A 15480-nucleotide genomic window follows, 5' to 3' on the forward strand; every position below is an offset into this window, starting at 1 on the left:
AACATAGCCGACGACAGGACACAGTGCTCCCCGAGACTTACCGCCCCTTATCGCCTAGCACAGACAGGCAATGCCCCCAGAAAAGAGGAGAAGGAAATCATAATCAAGATATCTAATAAAACAGAGAAGCGTATAGTGTGTAAAGGGAAAGCGAAAGAACTAGTGGAAAGGATTAAAAAAGTGGCCCCTAGACTTATAGAGGTGAACAGAATAGGAAATAAGGACATTAAGATTACAGCCTTATCTAAGGAGGCAAAAGCTGCTCTTCTAAAAGATATAGAATAGATTAAGGCAGTAAAGACTTTAGTAACGCTTTAGCAACACACCTTTATAGTTATAATATATAATATTTAGATAAATAAAGTAAATATTACTAAATAGCTAGAAGAGATTAAAAGGCTATAGACACTTAATAATAGACTATATAAAGACATTAAGATTATTAAGATAGGCTAGTCAGCTAAGGTAATTAAAGACAAGAAGACCTTTTTCTTGCTTTTAGTTAAGGTAAAAACTACTAAGATAACAAATCAAATACTAACTAAAGGGTTTATAATTAATTATAAGCTTAAGCATTATAAATAGTTTATATATAGTTGCCTAACCTAGTACTATAATTATTAAGATTATAAATACCTAAGTAAGCAGTATAGACAACTTATATATTATAGATATTATATAGCTTCTTATAATACTAAGGAGTATTCTAATAAAGAGGCTATAAATCGCTATTATTATATAGTCTACGTATAGCTAAGGCACTAAGTATAGTTGCCCTTTTATAAGGTAAAACAGGCTAAGAAACTGCGTCTAATTAAGAATAAATAACTAAGGACCTAACCTTATTAAAATGTCTTGCCTTTTACAAAGCCTTAGAACGCTTTAACAAGGGCTACTAAGCGTATAAGTCTTGCTAGCAACTTAATAAATTCTAGCTATAATAGCAGCATAATAATATTCTTAACTCTACTAATAAGGCGCCTAAGAAGCGATAGCCTTTAGCGCCTTATAAACGCTAAATTCAGAGATGGGGCCTTTGCTAAGGCTAAACGTGGCTGCCTGCCTAGAAAGCTTACTACTATAGGCCCTAATAACTCCTAAGAGAATAGCTCTAATAAAGAAGTTATAACATATTAGATACTAAAACTCTATTAATTCTATAGTATAACGTATAAAAAGAGAGGGTAGGCACTATAATCCTACTTTTTAAAGACGACTATATTTTTAACTATAACATTATAGCTATTTAGGAGCTGTAATATAACTTACAAATATATACCTTGCTTAATGCTTACAGAAGGGGCTTTACTCTGCTTTATAACCTAAGAGAATACTAGTATATACTTTTTTATATTAAAGATAACATAGACATTAATAGTTAGGAGGTCTACTACAAATCTCCTGACATTATATTATTAGTAATTCGAACGCGTTTTAGTAGCGAGCTAATAATAATACATATTTATAATGTGTATAGCAGATTACCCGCCTTATACTTAGTAATAAAGGCACTCCTTATAATATTAGCGCTTTATAACCTTCTAATTAGGCTAGAGGAGCATGTCTTACTAAGGGACTTTAACTTATATTATCTATATTAGAGCGGAACCTTATATAGTATTAAGTATAGAGTAGTAGAGCAATTAATTAATCTTATTACTAACGCTAAACTAGAACTAGTTCTTCTCTTAGGCATTATTACTTAGGAGGCAAGGGGCCTCTGCTTAATTATTAACCTAGTATTTATTTCTGCTTTATTAATTTTATAACTTAATTATTACTAAGTAGAATATAACTTATACTAATTAGCTAATCACCTTCCTCTCTTGACTTAGTTATGTATAAAGAGCACACCTTATATGAAGAGGCTAAGGAGGGCCTGGAAGCTTATTAATATGAGTAAGGTAATAGAAATGACTATAATAGCACTACTAAAGAGGTATCTTAATATGCCTAAGATAATTAACACTTATATAACAGAGATTTAAGATTATCTTAACAAGATTATTAGTAAAGCGGTTCTGTAGGCATAATAGAATGCCTATAATAAGTCTTTCTGGACCCTAGAGTGCTTAGAGGCAGTAAGAAATACCTATTAACTTTATTATGTATAGATATTAATAAGACAGAAAGAGGACTAGGCGTGGTATTACCAAGTAAATAACTACAAAAAGTGAGCTATTAATAAAGCTAAGCGGATCGACTTTAGAATAAGAATTAAATATACTTATAACAACCTCAGGGGTCTATAGAAGCTCGCTAAATAAGCAAGAGTTGATAGCTATTACTTACGTAATTCCCTTAAGTTTATATTGTTAGCAACCTAGGGCGTTATAGCATACACCTTTAATAACTAAGTTAAGGTGCTTAAAGCTGCCTTCTTCCTGCCTTTACTAGAGGCACTACTTAATAATATTAAAGACGTAATGTACCTGCAAGTATATTACTATCTTACAGTCATTACTGAAGAGGAGATATAAAATACTATTTAGTATACAAGGGCAGACAGAGCCCTAGGCCCTAATAGGATCCCTAATAGGATCCTTTAGGCCTACGTTAACTAGCTTACACCTATGCTTACCCACTTATTCTCTGCTTATATGTTACTAAGATACTACCCCTATGCTTTTTAGAAGGCTTACACGCTAGCTCTAAGAAAACCTAATAAATCAGACTACTCATCTCCTAAGGCCTATAGATTAATAGTCTTGCTTAATATAATAAGCAAGACGCTAGAGTCTATTATAACGTGATGAATTACCTTCTTAGCTAAACGATATAATGCTCACTGCTTAACTAAGGTAGTGCTAGAGCTCCTTACTAAACAGATATATATAGTCTAGAACTAAGGGAGAGACAAGGTAGCTTCTCTACTAAGTATAGATATAGTAGGTGCCTTTAATATAATATCACATTAATAATTAATCCATAATCTAAGAAAGTGTAAGATCTCTTTTATAATTACTAAATAAGTAATAAGCTTCTTATTAAATAGGGCTTTTATACTCTCTATAGATAATAAGATATCTAAGAAATTTAAGGTCTGTATAAGGATCTCTTAAGGCTCCCTAGTCTTGCCTATTTTGTACCTTTTTTATAATACAGATTTATTAAATATTACTTAATATACTTATAATTATTTAAAGTATAAATGAGAAAGCCATATGCCTACATTAATTATATAATAAGTACTTATATTAGGCCTGCTATTATAGCGCTGTCTTTATACCACAAAAGTATAAGCTAATTCAAGAGCCAGCTTCCGCTCTAGAGGATACCGTCACCCTAGACGAGTATGAACGACAGAGAAGGGGGGGTGATGTCATGGGATAGAACCCATGGAGACCTAGGCCACAGCCTCAGGTCAGCACGTAATGCCTTAGTGCGGCGTCACGTGATAGTGGGCATGTCACTGGGAATGTCCTCAGGGGCTAGGGGCACGGCTCAGGAGGAAGGATAGGGGCACGGCTCAGGAGGAAAGATAGAGGCATAGAGACGGGTACAAATAACCTGTACTTCCCCCTTGTATCATGGAACTCCCAAGTTTCGTCTCCTTGTCTATAAGTAGCTAATCGAGAGCTTTTGCCTTCATTCGCGATCCCTCACAGCTTGATCTTGTTTCTCTGACAGGTTGTTTATAGCATATGCTTCTCATGATTTAGGCGCATTCCCCTGAGAGGTAGGCGCGTCTTAGCTTTGTTGCCTATAAGAGCATAGGTAGAGAATAGGATTAAGGAGTAGTTGTACGTTGTGCCATAGGACTGCCTCTTGTGGGCCTTTATAGGTTTCTTCTTATACTTGAATGGATTCGCGTACGAAGTCGATTATCTGTGTGTGTGTGTCTGTTATGTTCACTAAATGTGTGATACTAATAGTATAATGCCCTGAAATAGTAACTATTCTACACGTTAAACAGAGATCTTAGTAACCTAAACTGCTAGCGTTAATAACTATTTATATTAACTATTTCACACTAAGTCCTCTGATTCTATATTAATGTGAACAGCATAATAACAGAGATACTAGACCTAGTACATTAATCTGTAGATTTATTTCAACGATGTCATCTATCTCTTCGCTAATTTTGAGCCCTATCCACTACTCTGTCGTAAATTTTGCGTATTTTTTAATTGATCAATAACGCCTACGCTAAGACAACCTTAGTTTTAATTCGACCAATCAAACGAGGCAGACATAACCTTAATTAAAGGTGCGCTAACTTTATTAGGAAATAGAATAACACTCAAATCAACTCCATTAGAATTCATTGTTATTCTACTCTATATCTAACGAATAACGGCGCCAGCACTGTGAGTTGTGGCAGATAGGGATATTACACTTGCTACAGGACTATATGCTCTTGCGCAGACCTCTTCTACCTCTTTTGAGGTCGTTTGCAGCGTTGACAGCGTTGATTGAGAGTTCTTTAAGTGCTTTATATGGCCTGCCTACTTTTGGACTAGAATTGCACGCTTGACAGCGGCAATAGTAGTCTCCCTTAACCTAGAAATGCCCCTTGTAGCTCTCCTTTGGTACTGATTTAGTATAAGGAGCGCAGCTTTGTTTAGGAGCTCTTGGTAGCTGTTACCGTAGAATAGCTCTAGGGCTGCGGAGTAGATTTTGTACAATTTCTTCTTGAAATTTAATATAAGAAAAAATTCAGTCCTTTTTGCTTAGTTTATATAGGATATAAGCATTAGTAACAGCTATGTTGACGAGTAAATAAATGAAAGGTAACTAAGAACATCTATAAGGGTATAGACCTGTTAAATAATAGCTATTTAGTTTTGTATAATTATTAGAGCCTCTTATCTCTTTATTGTATCGATCCAGAGAATATAGCTTACGAAGAAATGGCTTCTAAGTATCTTTAATAGAGCTTATAAAATTCGTAGAATCTGTAAGAGGCGCAGAGGATATAGAAAACGCAGAATTCGTAAAAGGCGCAGAAAACGTAGAATTTGCAGAAGGTGCAGAATTTGCAGAATTCGCAGAAGGCGTAAGGGATGTAGAAAATACAGAATTTACAGCTTCTAAAGATTCTGCGAATTTTACGTATTTTAAGAAGGCGCTAAGGCGTTTAAAGCTCTTAAAATAGACGAATTCTTTAATAGTAGAGTTATGTATAGTAGTCATTATTGCCTTTGAAGCTGAATCGCAAAAGGTGATATAATTGACGCTGCTAACAATATAATTAAACCATTTTTTATAATTATTTTGTTTCATTATAAGATCTTGAAGATAGGCTAGCTTTCTAGGTATTCTAGATCCTGCTTTAACTGTGTTATTTGCCCTAATGCTGAGTTTATAAAGCCTCTGATATAGCTTATAAGTAGTAAAGAAATTATTCAGATAAAGGATATAGAATAGCCTTAAGCGAGGGAAATGTGCTATAAGCAATTTAGTGAAATCTAATATAACTGCCTTACTTTAAGAGAAATTTGTGTAGCTTTTCAATTCAGTAACTTTCTCTGTAGCACTACTAAATTTGAAATCAATTATATAGCTATTTGCACAGCAGAGGCTATAGATCTTATAGCCCTTACCAGTAGTCTTTGAATTCATCTGTATCGTGTGCTTTAAACGGCCCTTAAATCGAATCAATTACTCGTTAATTAAGAGATTCTATAGTACTTCGTAGACACTTAGTGTTGTTGCTTCGCGTAGTTTTGTAACAAGAGGCTCAATCTTTTGATGCTATTGATTATCAGGGAGAGGCCCTGGCCTGTTGATCTTAAGAAAGCGAGATATTTGTTGAAATTAGCATAGAGAGATATATTTAGCAACTAGCTAATAGGGATAGTTCTCCTTCTGATTCCAGTAATAGGCAAGGTCTCTGCTGCCCGGCTGTGCCCCTATTAAGAGAACTACACCCAAATACCCCCCAATATCTGTAGCTGTTACTTCTTGCCATTCTCGTTGCGTATAGTCGAAATTTGTGTTTTTCTCTTCAAATGCATATTCATTGGTATTATCTGCTATCTCTCTAAATAGCTCTTTTGGTATAAATCAATAAAAGAGATCAATTAGCCTTAATTCGTAAGGACGAAGGAGTACTTGTCCTGACGAATATGACTTCGGAATGTTTAGTTTTTCTGGGTAAGGACGACTAGGGCCAATATGTTCAGCAAGGATTTTCAACTTTTCTGCCTTGTTCTTTGCAGATTCAAATTATATCTGCCATTCTTCCTTCTCTTCTCTGTCTTGTATCTTCGTCAGAGTTTGTTGAGAGCTGTTTTGGCTGTTTGATGGCCGTCGCCGTTTTGATACAGAAGGTTGGATACCCGTAGATAAGGAAGAATCTGAGCGCTCTAGAGTTGCTGGTTTTGGCACGCTCAAAGAGGCAATAGCAGGTCTAAAGGAAAGTACATCGAATGCATCACTTTGTGCTTGATTTTCGCGGGCTTTTCGACTCTGAATTCGAGCTCTTTTGGGTCGAGGGCATTCGCTAGCTAACGGAGCAGCTTCTACTTCGTCTAGAGGGCCCGAAATCTCCTCTTGGTGGTGCTTTTGCGTCATTTCGCACGGCCAATTAGTATATTCCTATCCTGCTGCCACTGCTATGCAGAAAATTAAGGTTTAAGCTTACTGCGCTAAAAGTCTTGGCGTTGGCGTCATTGACCAATTAAAAAATACGCAAAATTTACGACAGAGTGGTGGATAGCATTTGTGGATGAGGCGCCAGATGCGATACTACCGGTTTCTTACTTGACCATCTACCTGACCATTAGAATTCTCATCTACTCGGAACACCAATAATGAGATACATGTTAGAGCTCAACTGGTTAAGACCAGTCTCACCTCGAAGTCGGTCCAAGAGGGGTGAGTTGGTAGAGCAGAGGGTACAAGCACAGAACACTAGAATGTCTTCAGCTTAGGCATGAGCCAATGACATGAATTTTCTACAGAGACTATAAAAGTATCGGGGGAACGAGCGTGCTTATATAGACTTGGAGTAGCGTGTTTACGCCTACTCACGCTGAGCGCCTCTGATCACTAGGTTGATTAGGTAGGTCTACATCTGTAATTCTAGGGTCTTCGCCTGTAATGCAGGCCCGAGTGCGGATCTTACATATCTAGAGAATTGGTATTATAATAATATATAAGAGGGTACTCTGTAATGGTAAATCTAATAGCTGGACTTGGATCTCATATCGGGTTGCGCAGAGGTGAGAGCGTTCTCTGCACTTGAATTAAAGATGATTATTCTATTTGATAACACCTTGCTTCCACAATCGACCACAGGACATGGAATACAGGGCTTTCCCCTCGCCCGGGATCTACGCGATCGGGTCTAGCGTGGTCCAAAAAGGGATGGCGCTGGCCCGCTGCTTTTAAGGGGCCCGTCTTCTGCCGTCGTCAACCTGACCGTCCTCCGTTTTACCCACCCGCCCGTTGCGATTCCCGCCCCCCCAGAGTCCGCACCGTTCGGCGGATGATTGGATGCCTGCACACCGGTGGGTACTGGCCTGTGGTCGTCTTGCGCCTCTCCTTCCTTCAGATCGCGTCGAATGGGGTGTTGTGTACGGACATCTCAACCCGTGCTTACCGAGCCTGCTCCAAAATGGTTCAAACCCCTATAGACGGCACTCTATCCCAACGCAAGAAGGCCGAGCGTATACGGCTACTTTACCGATCAGCTGCCCGTGAAGACGACTGGAGACCTGGTACGCGGAGGAAAAACACTAGAAGTGGCAGAGGCGGTACATGGGGTTGATTGCTCGGTGGCTCTGCAATCCTCCTTTGGTCTCATGCCATCCTTGTCATCAATTCTGCCCCGCCCCCTACTGTGATCCCAACGGCCTCTGTCCCCTCCTACGCGGCTAATCTCAAAATCTCTTGTCAGCCTGGGGGTCCCACAACATGCTACTGCTGGACACGACAAACCGGGCGCCGCGATTTCTTAACCAACGTCGCTCGCTGTCCAAGCTATGCGGAACCTGGATACAGGCACAGTGGTCTTCAGCCGCGTATCCCCTGAATATAACGCACCGACGATGGTGTCAGACAAAAGCTACATTACGGTCCTTTGAGGGCCGTGGCCCTTTTGGTCCAACAGATGGTGATCGACGCATTTCGGGGATCACCGCCTGCGCCGTAAGAATGAGACACCGCGCGTGCGGTTTTGGAGGTAGATGATTATTCGTTCAATCCGACCTTGACGCTGCTTACGGCAGTTCGAACCGATTGCTGCATGCCTCCATCACTAAAAACCACCCGCTAGGCATGCGGCGCCGGTCTTGGGGACGACCGCTGCTGTCGGCTTCGCGAGCATGCCGCCTCCGGACCAATTGAGATGCAGCTGAGGCGCTGGACTATCTCACAACTCTAGATTCCGGGACGTAGGACGCTGATTTAGGCAGTCTTTGACGCTGCTTTCGGCGTCTGTTGCACCATGGGTCATGTGACGTGCTACCGCCTTTTTTGTCACCCAGTCTAATTTTACCAACTTCACAAGCTTCAAAAACTAACACCCCCCTTTCCCTTTTCTGGGCCCCTAGTTGCCCGACCGCCAGAAACTGCTCCCTTCGATGCACTGTACTCGCACCTTGTTAGAGGTATCACTAATAGTCATTGAGTTCCTCTCGACTATAAAGACGCGATGGCCTCTGCCTATTACATTCATCCTTCACAACAGGTTCCCTCCACGACCACTACTCGGAGCAGCTTTTCACAGTCTTATACACGGCTCTCCATCTCATCTATTTACCTCTTCATCCACCTACACTCTGTTCTTGCCCTCTTTTGTCTCTAAGGTGCCACGCGGACTTAGAAGACTGCAGGATGGGCATGCAGAAATTTGAAGATTCACACTCCTTGACAGCTGAGCACTATCATCGACACCGGCAGCAATTGGCCGAGAAAGGGACCATCAAAAAGCATCATGCCATTTCCACTAAGAACAATATCAGAGGGATAAGAAAACGGTGGAAAAAGTAAGTTTCTCTCAATCAACGACATCAACTTTGTCAGTAGGCTAATCAGTTTTAGGTTCTGTGTATTAATAAATGAAGATCTCCTCGTCTTTCTTCAACACTGCTCCAAAGAGGACATCATAACATTCTGGAAATGGATATTAGACCAATACAAGATACGAAAGAAAAGCACACTTCATGAATATTAGAGAGTTTGGCGTATGCTCTATCGGCGGTGTATCGGTCGAAGCTTGCATGCGAAGATAGCTGCGAATATTAACGACGTACGTACTCTATCATTTCAAGAAAAGAATCTAGGCTGACAGGCTACAGTACATTGACGAGGACCTTCGATAATCATATAATCTTGATCTCACAACGCGAGAGAAACCGGTGATGAATGTCGATGACGTTTTTTAAATTCTTCACCATCACTGGGTTATGGAATACCGCCACTTTCCTAGATGGTCGTCAACGGCTACAAGTACCCTTCCTGATACTTATCTCTGCATACACTGCAACTCGGCCAGGCACATTAGTGTACGTGCCAAAGAATGAAAAAAAGGACAAAGATTACTGTATCAGCGAGGACGATGAAGACAAGGAGGAAGAAGAAGAAGATGACACCATGAATTGTGATTGGGACAGCGAACAGGCCAAGACACTCTGTTATGGCGATGTTACACTATTCTTACGCCCTAATCCTGATGGGATTCGGGATCTTTTGACTATGAAAATTGATGTTAAGCATATCAAAGAACATCAAAGAAAGCCTAAGCGGTGAGCCAGACTCTCTTTCTCCTTCATGAACTCGTTAATACTAAGCTAAATATATAGCAAAATCTTCGTTTTCTCTAAAGTTGACAATCTTATATTTGACTCCATTTTACTTATGATCGTTTTAGCACTGGATGATGTCGTCTTCGAATTCAACATAGGATCAGTTAGGGATATTTTCCGAGTTAGAGTTCGTCCTTCTCGCCGAAGTTTACAATTACGATGAAAAAGCTCTATTCTTTAAACACCCATCTTTCGTCAAGCTGTTTCTACTATTAATGGTGTTTAAACGTCTTTAAGCAAGGCTCTTCATTATCATATATATCTCTATTATCTCCAGCGACTGAGTTTAGTAATAGAATTTATGCAGATTTTAGGCTCGTATAATATCCGACGAGGTGTCGATAATAAAGTGGATGATATGTCTCTTAACTATCAGTAAAAGGATTCTTTTGTGAGGATCTTTAATACTGCGAAGCGAAGCGATTTAATAAACTATGACGGTTGTGATCGACGTGTGTTGGCGAATGTGCAGCCTTGGCTTTGTGCGCAGCCTTGGCTTTGTCACAAGGCTTGGCGTTGCGGCATACATATATCTGCCACCTCTGTGTACATACTCTTCTTCTTCTTCCTTAGCTATTGTATTCGATTCCGTTTAGCAGATACTTCTAGGGCAGCATCACTGCTACCACCCCCTAGCTTCTGTGTGGTGTTTCATAAACACGACGAATTTGAGGAATACTTTGAGGTCTCTTTGAAAAAGACGAGGACGTGAAAATGTCATGCAGATAATAAGTAAAGCACTTTTCATTAGGAGATAAATAATGGATTCACATGGCTTGCCAAATAGATTAAATCGTTTATCCCCAATTTATGTAGTCGTGAGCTTGCGCAACTTATCCTCGAAAATCTCGAGCCAAGTTTCGGAGTTCTTCCGGTCTGGGTGCTTCTTGTCAAGCGCTTGACTTCTAATCGCAACAACATGCTTCATCATCTGGACCGCATCGGTGTGGCGGTCAAGATCCCAGTAGGTTGTAGCCAGAACCTGCTGTGACGCCAGTCGATCTGGATGATCCTTCGCCTGCGTCTGCTTCCGGATCTTGACTACCTGTTCCAGCAGCGGCACCGCCGCCTTAATCTGTCCGTCCGCTTGATATATTCTCACCAGCTCATGCTGTGACGCTAATCGATCTGGATGTTCCTTCGTCTGAGTCTGCTCCCGCATCTTGACCACCTGCTCCAGCAGCGACACCGCTTTCGTGACCTGTCCGTTCGCGCAATATGCCATCGCCAACGCATGCTGTGCCGCCAGTCGATCTGGATGATCCTCCACCAGGGTCATCTTAATCACCTGCTCCAGCAGCGACACCGCTTCCGTGACCTGTCCGTTCGCGCGATATGCTCTCGCCAGCGCATACTGTGACGCCTGTCGCGACGGATGATCCTCCGCCAGGGTCTGCTCCTCGATCTTGACCACCTGCTCCAGCAGCGACTCTGTCTTCTGGACCTGTCCGTTGGCTCGATATGCTCTCGCCAGCTCATGCTGTGACGCCAGTCGTGACGGATGATCCTTCGCCAGAGTCTGCTCCTGGATCTTGACCACCTGCTCCAGCAGCGGCACCGCCGTCTTAATCTGTCCGTCCGCTTGATATGCTCCCGCCAGCTCATGCAGTGACGCCAGTCGTAACGGATGATCCTCCGCCAGGGTCAGCTCCTTGATCTTGATCACCTGCTCCAGCAGCGATACTGCCTTCCCGACCTTTCCATAGTTAATGAGATTCTTAGCAGTAAGCTTGTACACCACTAACCATCTTTCTTCCACTTTCTGTCCATCCAAGCCTAGGTGAGCGAGCAACTTGTTCATTAGCACAAACACCCTGGCGTCATCTCGCATCCTATACAGCAGCCGCCCACAATCCACCAAGATGCTTGTGATCTTCATCGCCGGCTCAGAGCCGAACATCTTGCTGCTGTCCCAAAGCGTCAACGTCTGCATGTGAGGCTGCAATTGCCGTCCACGTCGCCGCCACAGCTCGCCGTCGCTGCGGGAGACGGCCATTAGGCACCCTGTCGTCAACCAACCCTTATGCTGCTCCGCCGCATTTGCCCGATCTCTTGCCCACGCGTGTACCAACGGGTGCATCGACACACTCATGACTCCGTCCTGAGTGTCAGTCGACATCAAAGCCAGTGTTCTGCACAAGCGAATCGCTTTGGTCAGCCGATAAGAGTCCCACGTGTTTGCACGGGCCCGAATAAGCGACGGCAGACGGGAGACGTGCCACGCCGTCAAGGCAAGGGTCTCATCATACTTGTCAGCCTGATCTCGACTGATCTCTTGCGCGCCTCTCCATCCTGCTTCAAACACCGGCAGAGGTAATCGAGTGGGTCCGCAGCAGGCCAGCACCGGCAGCAACTCTAGCGCATCTCGGGCCGACTCCGTTGTCGACGATGCCGGCATGGCCTCGGCCGAAGCTCGGAGGATCTCTGCCGACGCTTCAAACGTCGCATACACGTCTCCATAGCGTGAGCGCGCCTGAGTCGGTGAAAACTTGAGCAGTCGCTTTCGCTGCCGTGCAAAGATCTGCGGATACTCCGCTAGTGTGCAGTGGCCCTGAGCTACGTACGCACCGGCTTGGATCAAGGCTAGAGGATGTGAGTGAAGAAGGGTTACCACCACCTGAGCATCGCCCTTGACCGCTAAGCGCCGAGCATCGGGAATCCTAGCAGCCCGAAGTAACAGTTCTCGGGCCTTGTTCTCAGGGAGCCTCTCCAGTTCAATGACCTTCTCCGTCGCGTACTGGTGGCATTCCTCGTTCCGCGATGTCAACATCACCCCACCCTGCGATTCCCGCTGGGAAGTAACGCTGATAGTCGATCTTGGGATCATGGGCGTTGTCCAGAACAAGCAACCATCTCTTCTTGACATTGGCAAGCCCTTGTCGAGCTTCGTCTAACGTCTGCGCTGCAATCTGAAGCTTGTCGGCAAGGTTTAAAAAGCCAGACTCGGCCAACGTCTCGGTGCTGGCGTCGACCCAAAAGACGCCCCAGAATCTTGGTGTTGTCAGCCATCAGCGACCCAAATGACGAACATCACTTACAGTTGACGGACGCGATCGGCAAGCTGCAGGCAGATCTCGCTTTTACCCTGCCCTCCCATATCAGTGATGACGAATCTTTGCTGTCCAGTAGGTTTGATATCTCGCAGGGTATGTCGAATAGACTCTTCAATCGTGTTCAAAACTGACTCTCGGCCGATGAAAAGATTGTTAAGGGAGCGCGTCACCGTCCAGTGCATATTGTTAACAGATTCACTGGGTCCTGACCAGACTATAAGCATTCAACGAATAGCAGAGACACGAAACTAACAGTTCTTTTCTATTTTATGCTTTCCACAGCGCGACATCTGTCTTCTTATAGTCTCGGACTCAACGTAGCTTTCTGTCGCGGCCATGATTACATTTTTCTTGGCCCCTTCTTCCAGTCCAACGTCTTTCAAACCCTTGGTCACATTGAAACGAAAATACTGGCTGTTGTCATCAAGTTCTGAATGACCCCGATGGAACGACTCCGCTGTCGCCTCGGTCTCTGTGGCCATGCTTTTCAGCGTCTTTGCGATCTCCAATAGACTGTTACCGAAAGGCTTGAGTGAAGGGACACCGGTGCCAATGGAGACTAACAGGTTGAGGTTTTTTTCAAGCGCCTCGCCTGGCCCTAGTAAAGTGTTCTTGGCCTCGATCCAAAGAGTTCGGACGGGATTATTGGCGCCTGTACCGCCATCAGTGAACTCTTCATCATAGTCGCCGATCTTGATCGGATCGAAGAAAGACGGAGCTGCCGAAGTCGCTCTTGTCGCCTCCCAGATCTTCGTCTTCCGCAACAGGTCAGAAGAGCCGCGGGCGGACTGATAGCTCCTGAACTGCATCGACTGGGCTGTCTCTTTCCTTGTCGCGCATACGAAGCTGTTGAGAAATGATCAGTCAATAAGTCGCACATTTGGAAAGAATATCTTTATACACTTTATATCGCACATTTCGACCATCACCATCTTGAAGCAGAGCATTTTCTACATCATTTGGTCGCCCGCACTGATTAAGAACGACCTCCTTGATTGCCTTCTCCAATGCTTGCGTATCAAACCGGTCTTGAATTCTGCCCCCGATTGTAACCGGAAGTCTCTTCTTTTTGAAGACTTGGTCGAACATGCTAATGTAGGCATCAATGCATTGATCAATGTCCATTCGCAAGCGCCCCAACATGATGGCGATTCATCTAGACGAGTTAGCAAGATTTTAATCTTCCTCGGAGTGCCAAGAGTACATACCCGCCAGTGCTGGTTCCTCCGATCATGTCAAAGTATTTACACGGCTTAGGCGGCCGGCCAGGGTCGATCGTTTCCATGAGCTTCTTCAAGATATGGAGCGAGGATAGCCCGCGGACGCCGCCTCCGTCGAGGCACAGCAAACGTATCCCTCTTTCAGCAACCTTGATTGGATTCTTGGCCGTCTCCAGTATCAACCCGCGCTCCCTAGATAAGATGCTAAGCTTCCGCAACAGATGAAAGAAGAGCTTGCTTACTCCTTGAGATTCGGACCAGTCTCTGCCGCTGGGGGACTAATTCTCCGAAGTGAGCTTGTAGGCGTCGCTGCCGTAGGTCCACTCTTTCGATTTTGGTTCGATCTAGATTTAGCTTTGAGACTTTCTGACGAGCGCTGCACAGCGCCTGTCGTTGAAGATTCGCTTGCGCTTCCGTCAATTCTAGATGAGGTTCTGCTAGGTCTGACAGACCGAGAGAAACATCCTAGACATCTAGGGGAAGCTTTGACAGCATCGGTGGGTAATAATCTTGGGACCACAGTAACACCCGCTGGTACCGACCTTTTGCTTGGTGGTGAACATCTATGCATGTTTGGTGGCTCTGCTGATGGTCGGTGAAGGCGTGCAGACCGGGATATAGAAGAGCTCGTAGATGAGGACTCATGCCTACCATCACGGTTCGCGAAGACTGATTGGGCAGGGTTTGAAGGTCGAGATGAGGATCCAGTGGGCCGGCCGGCTTGACGCGAGATGTTGCGTTTGTCATCTGAATGTTCGGTAGAAGGATCAGAACTAGCACTGGAAGATTCACCCATATCGTTTAGCTTTGGTGAAGGTATTCGTTGCAAAAACAATGTAGGGTGAGCCAAATAAAAGGATCTCTCGATAACGTCGGTTCAACCATCTGATAGTTATACTTTCGTCACGAGGAGCAGTCTGACAATTCATGTCACGGTATGAGACAGCTCTGGCATCATAACCTCCACTCAGGACGTGCAGGTTTCAAGCAATAAGGCTGTGAAAGCTGGGGCCATGCACTTCCGATTCTTAAACATCCTTTCTTGTCCAATCCCTCGCCACTTCCTGAACGGAATTCTGACAATGGCATCATCACAGGAAAAAACTTCTGCGATCTCTCAAGGATCGTTGCAGCAAAGATGTCTGCCGGTGGAATGCTGTCCATCTTTTGCATTGCAAGAACTGCTTGAGATCTCTTCATACAAAGGGCAATCGAAGTCGAATGGCGGGTAGATTGTGAGGAAAAAGTCTCCATTAGGCGGGCACAGACGGATCACCGATATATTTTTAGATCTGTAGAAAGCATGTGGAACGACACGTGACGCTAGATCATTTCCCAGATTCCTTGGTAACGGTACGTAATTTTAAATTACGTGCCAATCAGATAAATACAGTACGGGGCTGCGTGTTCGGCTCTTTCGGCTTCTCGACGATGTACTATGTATGTTTCCAA

At 43.7% G+C, this 15480-nt stretch overlaps 1 protein-coding gene across 1 annotated transcript; it reads right to left on the bottom strand.

Annotated features, from left to right (window-relative positions):
- Positions 1-10563: 10563 nt before the first annotated feature.
- EPUS_09291 (uncharacterized protein) lies at positions 10564-14824 on the bottom strand (the record flags this gene model as incomplete). The annotated part of the gene is made up of 8 exons (XM_007789593.1): positions 10564-12444; positions 12494-12746; positions 12794-13022; positions 13062-13654; positions 13782-13898; positions 14017-14220; positions 14271-14415; positions 14680-14824. 8 exons carry the CDS (start codon positions 14822-14824, stop codon positions 10564-10566), a joined length of 3567 nt encoding a protein of 1188 aa, XP_007787783.1.
- Between the last annotated feature and the right edge of the window lie 656 nt (positions 14825-15480).

The sequence above is a fragment of the Endocarpon pusillum genome (assembly GCF_000464535.1).
Source record: "Endocarpon pusillum Z07020 unplaced genomic scaffold scaffold1249, whole genome shotgun sequence".
Lineage (NCBI taxonomy): Eukaryota > Fungi > Ascomycota > Eurotiomycetes > Verrucariales > Verrucariaceae > Endocarpon > Endocarpon pusillum.